The sequence below is a fragment of the Rutidosis leptorrhynchoides genome, chromosome 3 (assembly GCF_046630445.1).
Source record: "Rutidosis leptorrhynchoides isolate AG116_Rl617_1_P2 chromosome 3, CSIRO_AGI_Rlap_v1, whole genome shotgun sequence".
Classification (NCBI taxonomy): Eukaryota; Viridiplantae; Streptophyta; class Magnoliopsida; order Asterales; family Asteraceae; genus Rutidosis; species Rutidosis leptorrhynchoides.
Genome location: NC_092335.1, coordinates 635,193,922 through 635,208,593, shown reverse-complemented (window position 1 = coordinate 635,208,593; position 14,672 = coordinate 635,193,922). Strand labels below are relative to the sequence as shown.

The window sequence follows — 14,672 nt, the reverse complement described above, 5'->3', positions numbered from 1 at the left end:
CTTCTCTTTGAATCAATTCGAATCGTCAATCTTTTTTTGCATTTTTTAAGATTAACAAGAACAACCCATTCGCTATCATTAAGACCTCGACGCTTGAGATACCTTTTTAATGATTTGATTTTCGCATCACACAAATTAAGATCAACAATATCTTGATGTTGAGTGCTCAAGCTCCAAACTTTCAAGTCTTCTTTCAATAATCGAAGTTTCTTCCCTATAATAAAAGCAGCCCACCCAAACACCGGATAGCTACACCATTTGGCTTCACACATGAAAGGACCCGTCCTAATCCATCCGGACGAAGTCCATATCGATTATAAACGATTCACAACAGTTGATTACATCGCGAGGTACTTGACCTCTATATGATACGTTTTACAAACATTGCATTCGTTTTTGAAAAGACAATCTTTCATTACATCGAAAGTTGAAAGCATGCATACCATTTCATAATATATCTACTATAATTGACTTAATAATAATCTTGATGAACTCAACGACTCGAATGCAACGTCTTTTGAAATATGTCATAAATGACTCCAAGTAATATCTCTAAGATGAGCAAAAGCACGGCGGAAGATTTCTTTCATACCTGAGAATAAACATGCTTTAAAGTGTCAACCAAAAGGTTGGTGAGTTCATTAGTTTAACATAAATAATCATTTCCATCATTTTAATAGACCACAAGATTTCATATTTCCATTTCTCATAAACATACATCCCATACATAGAGACAAAATAATCATTCATATGGATTGAACACCTGGTAACCGACATTCACAATATACATATAAGAATATCCCCATCATTCCGGGATCCTCCTTCGGACATGATATAAATTTCGAAGTACTAAAGCATCCGGTACTTTGGATGGGGCTTGTTGGGCTCGATAGATCTATCTTTAGAGTTCGCGTCAATTAGGGTGTCTGTTCCCTAATTCTTAGATTACCAGACTTAATAAAAAGGGGCATATTCGATTTCGACCATTCAACCATATAATGTAGTTTCGATTACTTGTGTCTATTTCGTAAAACATTTATAAAAGGAGCGCATGTATTCTCAGTCCCAAAAATATATATTGCAAAAGCATTTAAAAAGGGAGTAATGAAACTCACCTAATGTATTTTGTAGTAAAAATACATATGACTATATTGAACAATGCAGGGTTGACCTCGGATTCACGAACCTATATCATTTATATATATATTAACATTCGTAGTTGTATTTATATATATATATATATATATATATATATATATATATATATATATATATATATATATATATATATATATATATATATATATATATATAAATGTATTAATTATATCATTTTTGAGTTAATAATATATATATATATATATATGTTTTATATGCTTATTTTGTATCTCAAAATATTAAATTTTGTTATGTTATATGTGTTATATATATATATATATATATATATATATATATATATATATATATATAATTATGTATTTGTTTATCAAAACAGTAGTTCTAGTTATACTAAGTTAATATTAGTAAAAAAAAATGATAATAACGTTAATAATATACTTATGTTTATAATAACTTTATTAGTGATAATAACGAGGATATTAATAATAATACTTGTAAAAATATTAATTTTTACTGTTTATATTAGTTATGATATTAATGATTTATTAATACTAATAATAATAACTTTATCAAAAATAATAATATTAATAATAATAAGGATATGATTAATAATGATATAGTTGTTTAATAATAATAATAATAATAATACTATTAATTACAAAAGTGATATTATTACCAATATTGATGAGATTAATGATAATTTGTATTATTTTCAAAATGATAATAATAATCCTAATCATAATAATAATAATAATAATACTCTCTAATAATGATGATAAAATAATGTCTGTCTAAAATTGGGTCGATGATAATAATACTAATAGTTCTGTTAATGATACTTAATATGAACATACCCATTTTACTACATATGATAATATTGATAATAATAAGTTTAATAATAACAATACTAATAATCATATTAATAATAATAATACAATGATAATAATACTGATAATAATAATATTAATAATGATGTTATTAATAAATTCTTAATATATCACCTATAATAATATTGATAAGAACATTCATGATATTAATTTTAGTAATAACAACGATTAACATAATAATAACATAATCAATAATAATAATAATAATAATAATAATAATAATAATAATAATAATAATAATAATAATAATAATAATAATAATAATAATAATAATAATAATAATAATAATGGGAACTACCTCAAAATGCTTGGATAAAAAGAATAGCTGCCACCAGTAGGATTTGAACTCAAGACCTCTAGGATAACCAACAAACCTTTAAACCATTCAGCTAGCCTAACTTTTCTGATTTACACTGTGATTTACTTAATTTAAATCGTTTACTGTTTCTTCTTCTTCATTCCCTTAAATAATTCGATCAGTAACCCAAAACAATAAACTCCATTGACATAATCGTTTGCTTTAATACTTCAATTAAAATGGGAACAACTTATATATTGTGATTTTAATTTAACAGAAAAGAAAAAATAAAAATAAGAAAAAAAAATGAAACTGGTACAGCTTTTGTTAAAAGCTCGATGAACTCACACCTTGGTTTTAAATTTAACGCGGTTTTAGCTCAAAATTCCTTCTTGAAATGTATTCTAAATCTCTTCAAGAAACTGTATGAATCAACAATTGAACTCAAAACACCAAAACAAGTTCGAATTTCTCAAAGAACAAACTGTTTGACTTTTTAAGTTTAATCTTTGACTCTAAAATTGATACTCAATACGAAAAATTGAATCTTGAAAACTTGTAGATAGTTTGGGTAACAAATTCCTAACAGAATTGCATTAATACATTTTCAAATTTGTTTCGAATTTGGGCTTTTCCAAAAATGATTCAATAACAGAGGACCGACGGGTTTAATGGGTTTTTCTTTGATAATTTTTAATCTGAAAATGGCTGTAAGGTTTTTTTTTATTGATAAAGATCATAAAAGAACAGAGTGTGTTAATCACACTCATCTAATAATTCGTTTAGTATATAACCCAATGGTCGTCAGTTTTATTATCAGATACAAAAAAATAAAAATAAAAATAAAATAAAACTTGAGTGTGATTGTTAACAGAAATTGTTTGTATGCACTTGGAAGGAATCGATTTGTTAAATTCAACAGACATGAAGGACAATTAACAGATGGTCTGATGTTGATGGAAACAGATTCGGTACCTTTATTATTTTTATACTTAGTTAAAACTAATAATTAATAATTGTATTAATAATAGAAATATTATTATTTATAAATAATAATAATACTGAAATATTATTAATAATAATAAGATAATAATATTGTTAAAATTATTGTCCAATAATAATACTTAAGATTATGATTATGATATTAATAGTTATCATAATGAAAAAAAAAATGATATTATTAATGATAATATTAAATACTTGTATTATTCTTATAATAATAATATCGATATTATATAATTATAATAATGATTCTAATAATAACAAGTTACATATCTTATTTATATATATATATATATCTATATATTTATATATTATACATTAAAATAATATTAGTAATACAAATAACAATATTAATAACAATAATAATAATGAGAGTAGTAATAATGATATTGATATATTATTATATCTATAAATATAATAACTTTTTCTTATGTCATTTTTAATACATATATATTTATATAATAATATATCCTGAATGTTTAATATTTATACATTATATATAATTTACATGCAATATTAGTTATGTATAGACATTATATTTATATATAAATATTTATTTCAATAATAACTTAATTATTTTATATTTTAATTCAAATGATTAAAGTATACTTTATTAATATTATATACATACTTATATTTATATTTGTGTGTGTATATATATATATATATATATATATATATATATATATATATATATATATATATATATATATATATATATATTTACACTCAATGGTTCGTGAATCGTCGGAAATAGTCAAAGGTCAAATGTTATCATGAAATAGTTTCAAAATTTTGTAATTCAATATAATAGACTTTGCTTATCGTATCGAAATCATATAAAGATTAAGTTTAAATTTGGTCAAAAATTCCCGGGTCGCTACAACACAACCCTAAAAACCCCGGTACCGATAGCCATGAGTTGTTAAAACGGAAAGATTTCGGGCCCCTAGAAACCAACTTATTACCCCAAATAATAGGTTTATGATCAGAGGATTCCGGATTGGCAGTAATTAGAATAGCATGAGGCCACAATTGCACACCCTTAAGATTTACCAATATTCTATCAATTCTAGAGAATTTGCCTAAGGGACCTTCCCATGTAAAATCATCGTTTGTTAAATGTTGATCAAACAAATTGGCATCTAGAATAAAATTGTTGAAGGAGGTAATACAATTATGGTCAATTGTCTCTCTTAGTCTTTCATCCGGTGAACACACCGAATTGAAATCACCTAAGATAAACAACGGGCCCGACCAATTTCGAGCAATATCGGTCAATTGTGACCAAACAATCTTCTTCTTGTTCTCGTGTTGGGGAGCATAGACATTTATAATTAACACAAATGTATTGTTTGGAATGTACCTCAGTATGGTTGCAATCCAATACTTTCGGACCCAAGATTGGATCAAAGTGAAATAATCTGTTCTCCAAATGGACAACAATCCTCCTGACCTACCATTTGACTCGCATTGGACTGCTTCGAACATGTGATGTTTCCAAATGGAATTGAGTGTCGGTTGTGATACACGCTTAACCATTGTTTCATGTGTTGCCAAAAATTGTATTTGAAAACGATAAACCAAAGCACCCACCATGTTGCCTCGTGATTTATTGCCGAGACCACGGGTGTTCCACGAGGCGAGCCTCATGGCTTTCGTTCGGAGTTGGGTGCGTTATCATCTTTCATGTTCTCCATTAACACCCCAAAGTTAAATAGCTCCTCTTTGTATGTTAGTTTTTTCGCCCCAAATTGAATTCCATTGGTTTTACTTTTTTTTTGTAAGAAGCTTCATTCCCAACAATGTGATTAATCTCGCTCGTGGTATCGAACATATCAGACGAGATTGAAATCTCTTCGACCCATTTGTTTTCACTTTCAAGATTATTTTTCTTATCACTTTGGATTTTGGAATTTTGAACAGGAGGGATAGGGTTATTAATGGGATTACAACAATTCCTAATTCTTTCACAAGACGACTTACAGCTACTACCAATACACTGATCTTTTGATGAATCTGTTGCCATTTGTAAAACTTTAGCAGCGAACGATGAATCTGGATTGAGAAAGGAGTTGTTTTTTTTAGGAGAGTTGTTCAAATTGAGTTGGGAATTAGGACATTTTTTTGGTGAAGTTTGTAAAAGGGTAGGATAGTCATTTTTATTTAAAATAAATGACTTTTCTTGAGTGGGGGAAGTAACAGGAGAAACCTCTTCAAAAGTTGACTTATCATGTACTTTTGCAACACTTTTTGAAGAAAACAGAGAGGCTTTGATCTCTTTTTCTGACTTTATAACCGAATCAGATTTATCCCTTTGGGATCTAACTGCCCTGGTTACCTTTTCCATTGAGTTTTGAATCTCAGTTGGTTTAGTTTCTATTTTTGTGGTGTATGACTTTTGTGGAGTTTGAAAATTCAAATTATCTTCCCCAACGTAAACCTCACCATCATCCCTATGAGATTCCTTTTCCGGTGACACAACTTCCGGTGCTGGATTAACATTAACTGAATTCTTTTTAAGATCATCTAAAGCTTTGAGTGCCAAATTTAAAGCTTCATTATACTCTTCAATAACTTTCTCAGCGATTGATTCGATCAATTCGTCCTCAATAACTTCTTCAACCCATAATTTGCAATTAGAGAGGTTCTCTATGTTTGCCCATTCGTACTTGTTAATCAAGCCATGATCATCAGTTTCAATCAATGCGTGCATAACATTGGTACGTAGTAGTCTATGTGATAAAGTATCAACATGAATTACCCTTCCAAAAGATTGAGCAACATCCATTGTACTGTTTGAAGAACAACAGTCAAATGGGATACCCCTAATTGCCAATTTGGTAACTCTAAAAAACTTATTCTTCCTGTTAACCAGTGGGATTACTTCGGTAAATTCCAACTCGTTCAGTGTCGGTCCCATATTCATTTTTTAAAACTTTCTTCGTCGCTACATTGTACGACGTAGCCATATGACCCCCAAGCAGAAACATATTTGATGGCTATAATCCTACTCTTTAGCCATTTGAACAGCTTAAGAGCTTTGATAGGTTTATTATCGACTATAAGGGCTGACCATTTTAACCGCTTACTAGTTTGTTGATTAGGAAACAAGACAATTTTGGGTTTCGGTTTGTTCAACTTTGATGGAATTTGAAAATTGTTGTCCATGGAGGATTTAATAATCATCTCTTTTTTGGCATACCCAACGAAAATAAACCTACCGTTGATAAGCTTACCGTTCATTTCCTGAATCACATTAGATGCCTGTAATTGATTTGCAAATTTGACAAAGGCAAAAGAACGATCTTGTTTCCATGGGATCCCTTCGATTGATCCGAATCTTAGCAAAGCGTTATTGATTGTGATTGAGTTTGTAAACCTTGACAAGCCGCCCAAATAGACTGTCGATTTCTTTGAGAAAATTGGGTGTTTCGTGTTTTTGAAAGTGTTGTGAGAATTTTGATGATTAATAGGAATTGAATTAGGAAACGAAGGTTTAAAATTTTGTGGGTTTGTTTGATGAATTTTGGGTGAGGGATGAATTTTGTTTGTAGGATGAATTTTTTTTTTAGAGAAAAGGGGATCCATTTTTTTTTTTAGTTTTATTTAGATATACGATATACAATGGATCTATTTAATGTAACCTAGTAACTGTATATGTGATAATCCAATTATATTTTGCGTATATATCTAAGATTATACTCACATTTCTCGCAAAACCTTATCATTACCGATTTTTATATATCCATTAAGTTGTTGTCCCTGTGACGTAAAACAAAATGGGCTGATTCTATATAGTCATATGTAACTTTAAAATGATGATAGCATCATTAACCTAATTACCATTTACTTTTTATAATGATGATGTCATAATTATAAATTAATTTAATTAAAAAATAATATGAAATATTTTATAAAAAGAAATATTAATCTTTCATAAATTGAAATTTTAATTTTTTAAAAAAATTTAAAAGGCATTTATTATTACTAATTATTACGGAGTATTATTAATATTAAAATATAAATATAAATACTCAACTTTGAGCGAACTTAATTATTATTATTTACTTTTAATATAATAATTATAATTATAATTATTATATTATCAATATTCAAATATGGATTCTTTGTACGAAATTAATTACGTTACATATGTATGTGAAAATACATGTCTCTATATATTTGTAAAAACAACGACAAACTTCTTAGTCAAACGGTAAATGAGTTTAGCATTTACATTCACTTAATACCTAAAACATGTTATTAAATTGTTTCGTTTAAAAAACTCGTGATTTCACGGGTCATTTTACTAGTAATTAGATAAATGTGTTTCCGAGGTCCATTTATTTATATTCTACCCTCACCAATCGTAATATATTATGATTGATAATTTCTTAGCTTATATTTTTGTTGTGAATACTTTCTTTTTGGACTGGTTTGTTTCCCTTTCACACGACAAGTTGGGTCAAAATGAATTAAATTAAGTTATATAGTTATAAAACTAGTCTGGATCTGGTCCGTGCGATGCAGCGGGGGCTTTCGGCCTGTATATTTATATTTAACGTAGCTTTATGTATTTACCGAAGGGAAAAATGCTCATGTGTTAAGCGCCGTTGTAGGTGTCGTCGTCTTTAGTGTTTTTTAAAAACTCTCCGGTTCGAACGTAGTTAGTTTCGTTTTGTTGATAAAATTATTTCGAATCTGACGGTGCTGTCGAAAAAATTTAATCGCGGTGAGCAGGAACATACGGGCTGTCGTGTTTAGCGTTAGTGTCCGTTTTGAACGTACTTATTTTCGTTTTGTTCATAAAATTATTTCGAGTATGATGCTGCTGTCGAAAAAATTTGACTCGCGGCAAATGAAAAGATACGGGCTGTCGTTGTGTTTAGCGTTTTTTTAAAAAGTGTCCGTTTCGAATGTAGTTACTTTCGTTTTGTTCATAAAAATATTTCGAGTTTAATGGTGTGGTCGGTGAAATTTAACTCGGAGCGAGGAGGAAGATACGGGCTTCGAAGTGTGTGGGTGGAGTTTTTATTTTAATTGACAGAATTTACGTTTTAACCCCTTGAGTGAAGGATAGTTTTTGTAAGTTGGTTATAGTTGAGGGAGGTATTTTGCAGTTTTTAGGGTGGGGTTTGGGTCAATGTCAGTTTGACCAGTTTTTTAATAGGGGTGGGTATCAAACGACATGATTCCCCACCCCTTTTAGGATATAAAGGGTTAATAAACGGGACATGATTCCCCACCCCTTTTAGGATATACGCGGATGACACGATCTTTTTTGGGGATTGGAATAAACGAAACGCCGGCAATTTGTTCAAACTACTCAAATGTTTTGAGATCTTCTCGGGGTTGAAAGTAAATTTCTCGAAAAGTTGCCTATACGGTGTTGGGGTTCGAAAGGAACATAGCGAAGAGATGGCAAACTACATTGGTTGTCAATTAGGTTCATTCCCGTTCACATATCTCGGCCTACCAATCGGGCAAAAAATGAAAAATCTTCAAGATTGGGAAAAAATCATTGATAAGTTCCATTCTAGATTGGTGGATTGGAAAGCGAAAACGGTGTCGTTTGGTGGTCGTCTCACTCTCATAAAGTCGGTGCTTAGTAGTCAGGGGCGGAGCTAGTGTATTACTCGTGGTGGCACGGGACACCACTGAAATACGCGATGTAGTGAAATTTTTTTTTGGGTTTTTAACTAGTAACACCAGTGGATAGTGTAAATTTTTTTGAATGACACCACTAAAATAAGACATCTAGTAGAAATTTTTTTGGATTATAACCGGTGACACCAGTGACTTCCAATCCTGGATCCGCCCCTGTTAGTAGTCTTCCTCTATATGCTTTCTCCCTATTCCGTGCTCCTACCTGCGTCGTTGATTTGCTTGAAGGTATTAGACGTAAATTTTTTTGGGGCGGGGCGGGAGAGGATTCAAAAATCTCGTGGGTTAAATGGGAAACCATATTACTACCTTACAAAGACGGGGGGTTAAACATCGGGGGGTTAAAATCGAAAAACTTTTCACTCTTAGCAAAATGGTGGTGGAGGTTTAGAAACGAACCTACATCTTTTTGGGTTAAAATAATCAAAAGTCTATATGGGCGGGACGGGGGGTTATTGTGACAACCCGGAAATTTTTGACCAAATTTAAACTTTATCTTTAACTGATTTAACGTTTTCGACACGATAAGCAAAGTCTATGAAGTTGAATCTCAAAATTTTAGAACTGTTTCATATATACAATTACCTTTGACTACTCTCGACGATTCATGAACAATTATATGTATGTATATATATATATATATATATATATATATATATATATATATATATATATATATATGTACAAGTAAAAACGACTTCCCTACTGTAAAACACTATTTGCTACAGTAAAAATGACTTTGCTACAGTAAAACACTATTTTCTACAGTGAAACTGTATTTTGCTACAGTGAAAACGACTTTGCTACAGTGAATTGCTACAGTGAAATACTATTTGCTACATTAAACCACTATTTGCTACAGTAAACACTATTTGATGTCGACGAACTAGCAAACAAAAACGGATAAGGCGGCCATGCGATCGCATGGCAAAAACACTGAAAACTCATGCGATCGCATGGGGTACTGTAGCAGGCCACATACTATAAAAACTCGATTTCGTTCAGTTGTTTCTTCAATAATTTTACTCCGTATATATTTAAATTATATATTATTATTATTATTATTATTATTATTATTATTATTATTATTATTATTATTAATATTATCATTAATCTTATCATTATTAGTAGTATTAGTATTATTATTATTTATACATAAAATACTACGACGAGGTCATGAGCGTGTCACTTTCAAAATGGGTTTTCAAACGGGATAGAGCTAAGGAAATTATGGGCTATAACTATGGAAGTTATGGGTAATATTCATGGGTATTATTCGCAAGACAAACCTAGTGTTTATCATCTCTGTTGCGTCTACGTACTTTCCTGCAATATTGGATAAAAATATTGATACGTGAGCATTCATATCTTATCTTTTATATATTAATTGTGTATCCATGTCTAGTGCTCGAGTATATATATTTATGCATGCTTGTATGCTAAATTTTGTCGTTAAACAGTTATGATAAATCACGAAGTAAATACATATATTACTGATAAAAGGTATATGATATGCATGTTTTTGGAAAGCTGGCAAAAAAATCAATAACTTTTCATTTAGAAATCGCGTAATTTCGGTGAACGAATTAAAAGATATGATCAAGTGAATTATGATTGACATTAATTAAAATTGCTTTTGAAACTTGTTTGTAAGATTGATAAATTGGATTTTTGAATATTACCAGCCAAGTAAATGAATCCATATATAAGGCACGTCTCGTTTTGTTGAATTATTGTCAAAATTGACTTTTTGAAACGACTTTGGATAACTTTTGTATGTCGATCTCGAGCATTTGGAATTTTATACACTATGACCTGACCTAGCTTGATAGACATTTATTGACCAACATATGTTCTCTAGGTTGAGATCTACAATTATTTGGTAATTCGAGTTTCATTCACATTTTGGTGAACAACTTTATATGCTGCTAAGGTGAGTTTCATTGATCCCTTTTTAATTGCTTTTACAATATATATTTTTGGGCTGAGAATACATGCACTTTATTTTAAACGCAATGGATACAAGTACATACTAAATTCTACACTGAGTTTGAACCGAAAATCCCTTAGCTTTGGTAACTGTTAACTGCCAGTTATAAGAACTGGTGGGCGCGAGTAGTAGTATATGGATCCATAGGGCTTGATATCCCCGTCTGAGCTAGAGCACTAGCCTTTTAACGGACGTATGCTATTTGAGAAGCGTACACGTTGGTTTGCGTGTATTATTAAGATGATTATACAAAGGGTACAAATTATATATACGTTAAGTTTAGTTACCAGGGTGCTCAATTTTGTAGAATATTTTTATAAATGTTTCTGGATGAAACAACTGAAATCTTGTGATCCACTTTTATATACAGATTATACGAAACACTAAAACTATGAACTCACCAACCTTTGTGTTGACACTTGTTAGCATGTTTATTCTCAGGTTTTCCTAGAAGTCTTCCGCTATTTGCTTATGTGTTAGACAAGCTATGTGCATGGAGTCTTACATGACATATTTTTCAAGGAAACGTTGCATTCACCAAATCATCACCATGTATCTTATTTTGACTGCATTGTCAACGGAAGTATTATTGTAAACTATTATTTACGGTGATTGTCTATATGTAGAAATCATCAGATGTCGAAAACCTTTGATTTAAATATTCATTTATGGTATGCATTTTCAAAAGAATGTAATGTTTACAAAACGTATCATATAGAGGTCAAATACCTAGCAATGAAATCGATGAATGACGTGTTCGTCCATATGGATTTGGAGCGATCGTCACAGTTATGCTCTCACAATTCAGTTTGCATTCGTAGCAGGAATATAACCTGGGGCAAGATGACGTAGGTCGTAAGATTGACAAGCTAGACATTCCTTTCACAAGTTCCTTCGAAAAAATCATAAGTCGTGGTGATGATACCCTATTATGGAGAGATGAGAGATGCATGGTTTGGTGATAAGAAATTGTGTGAAGAATACAACAGGATGTTCAGATTAGATCGAGACCAAAATGCTTCAATTCAAGATCGTCTCAAAAAGGCGAGCAAGGTGGTTATTTCAGGTGGGACTGGATTCGAACCCCTACTGGTAGGACCAATGACGAGCTGCATAACTTGGAAACTGAATTACAATCGTTCAAATATGCTTAAAACAGCAGTGATGTTTGGAAATGGAGGCTTGCTTCTGATGGATTACTTCGCACATCCAAGGTTGCAAACATGTTAAACGAAAAATTACTCCAAATTCCTCCTAACTCAAAGGAAACCTTATTGAATCACCTGGTACCGCAGAAAGTCTCTATTTTCGTGTGGTGTGCTCATCTAAATCGGATCCCTATTCTGATGAAATGAGACAAAAGAAATGTAGATCTTGATTCGGTTAGATGCCCGATTTGTAACAATGATATAGAGACTTTAGAGCACACTCTCCTAAATTGTTCGTTCGCCAAAGATGTGTGGAATCGTGTTTCGAAATGGTGGTTCAAATGCAATTTTTCAGGTTCAAGCCTTGATGATCTGTTGTTTGGCAAATATATTGTCAATGAGGTCAATCGTGAATCTACTCTATGGCAAGTGATTACTTGGACGAGCGTCTACCTATTATGGAAAAATAGAAACAACGCAATCTTTCGTAAGAAGAAGAACGTCGGGCCTATGATCCTCAATGAGATACAAATAAAATATTTTGATTGGGTTGCCAATCGATCAAGGAAACTTGCGCCATAATGGAACAAATGGCTCCTAGACCCGAATCATTACGATGACCATGGCTGATCCAATTTTTCGTTTGTAGTCTTTGTTTTCAGTTGCCTTATGCTTAGCATGTCCTCATTGTAACTTGTTTATGTTTTGTAGTATGTTGTTTCATTGTATGAGCATTCCCTAGATGCTCTGATCTTTACCTTGTTTTAATAAAATATTATTTTGCCTTTCAAAAAAAATAAAAAATAATAATAAACGGGTTACACTATAAATTGCTTAAGGGTATGTTTGGACACACTAACTTATTGGAGTTTTTAGGAGTTTGAGCTTATAATTTTAATAAATTTCAAGTCATAAGTATTCGTTTGATATACACAAAAAAGTAGAGTTTATGAAAATTATAAGCTTTTAAAAAATAAGCTCCTTATAGTAGATTATAGAAAAAAATAAAGCATGTGAATTAGAAAATAAACTCCAGCTAATTTACCAAACATTTATAAAAAATTATAATCTCCAGCTACAAACTTCAAAAATAAGCTCCAGATCAATCCATAAGCTCCAGCTCTACCTAGATTCATTCAAACATACCATAAGAGGCTAAGAGATAGGGTTTGCAATTGCAAATTGAATGCGATTATTTAATTATTGCGATTTGACTATGCAAATAATTAGTTTATAGTGTTGCAAAACAAATTTGAAAGTCAATTATTATTCGATAAGAGAAGGTAACGGAGATTTGAAGTAGTAGTGTTGGAGCTATTCGGATCTTCGGATCGATGATCTAGCGAATCGTTGACTTTCGGGGATCGAATTAGTTGAACCGGATTGTATAGATCGGATTAGATCGATGCCTAGAGTCGTTATTCGACTTGATGAGTTTTGGAGACTGATTTTGTAAAGAGAAACGGTTGGAACAAGTTTTAGTGGTTATTGGATCATTAGCCACAAATGACTATTTAAGCTCCCTTATATACTTGAGCGGGCCGACAGTCGATCGACTGGCTCTTTTATATTTAACTTGTATGGGTTGATACGAACTCGAGACTTTTATGCACCAACAAGTAGCCTAGTAGTTATTGCACACAAAACATCGTTTTGGATTGATTAGCATGCTCATCAATCATTATAGAAATACCCCTCAATATAGGTGGCGCATATATATATATATATATATATATATATATATATATATATATATATATATATATATATATATATATATATATATATATATATATATATATATATATTGGACCAATCCATGGATAAGCACTAAATGGGGCATAAACTGGATAAGTAAAATTTCAAATTTTTTTTTAAAAAAAAAAACGATCCTTTAATATGCAAATAGAAGAAAACGAAAAAATTTTAAAAAGTTTTTTAACAAAATCGTTCGAAAATCGATGATGAATGGTAAACATCGATGATGAATGGTAAAAATTGATGATGAATGGTAAAATTAACCATTCATCTGGTTAATTATCATTCATTTTTGTTCGCGATGAATGATAAAATTAATCAATGCTAAAAAAAAGCAGATGAATGGTTAATTTAACCATTCATCTGTTTATGATGAATGATAAAAAAAACAGATGAATGGTTAATTTAACCATTCATCTGGTTTTTTTTGCATTGATTAATTTTATCATTCATCGTAAACAAGATGAATGATAAATTAACCCGATGAATGGTTAATTTTACCATTCATCATCGATTTTTGAAAGATTTTGAACTTTTTTTTATGAAAAAAATTGATTAGAGGTTCATTTTAATGCAGATTTATGAATGTAAAAAAAAATTCAAATTTTTTTTTTATTTTGCTTATCCCGTTTGTACTCCTTTTAAGCTTATCCATGGATCGTGCCCATATATATATATATATATATATATATATATATATATATATATATATATATATATATATATATATATATATATATATATATATATATATATATATATATATATATATATATCAAACTACATTTGAAGACAGTAAAACC

The 14,672-nt window shown here is 30.4% G+C and overlaps 1 protein-coding gene across 1 annotated transcript; it reads right to left on the bottom strand.

The window, feature by feature from the left end:
• Nucleotides 1-2,997: 2,997 nt before the first annotated feature.
• Nucleotides 2,998-4,959, bottom strand: LOC139902382 (uncharacterized). The gene is made up of 2 exons (XM_071885015.1): nucleotides 4,216-4,959; nucleotides 2,998-3,012 (listed from the first exon to the last, which is right to left on the bottom strand). The coding sequence occupies exons 1-2, from the start codon at nucleotides 4,957-4,959 to the stop codon at nucleotides 2,998-3,000; spliced, it is 759 nt and encodes a 252-aa protein (XP_071741116.1).
• Between the last annotated feature and the right edge of the window lie 9,713 nt (nucleotides 4,960-14,672).

Excerpts from the sequence above, each read along its gene's own strand:
- LOC139902382 (XM_071885015.1), bottom strand. The coding sequence starts at position 4,959 with ATGAGGCTCGCCTCGTGGAACACCCGTGGTCTCGGCAATAAATCACGA.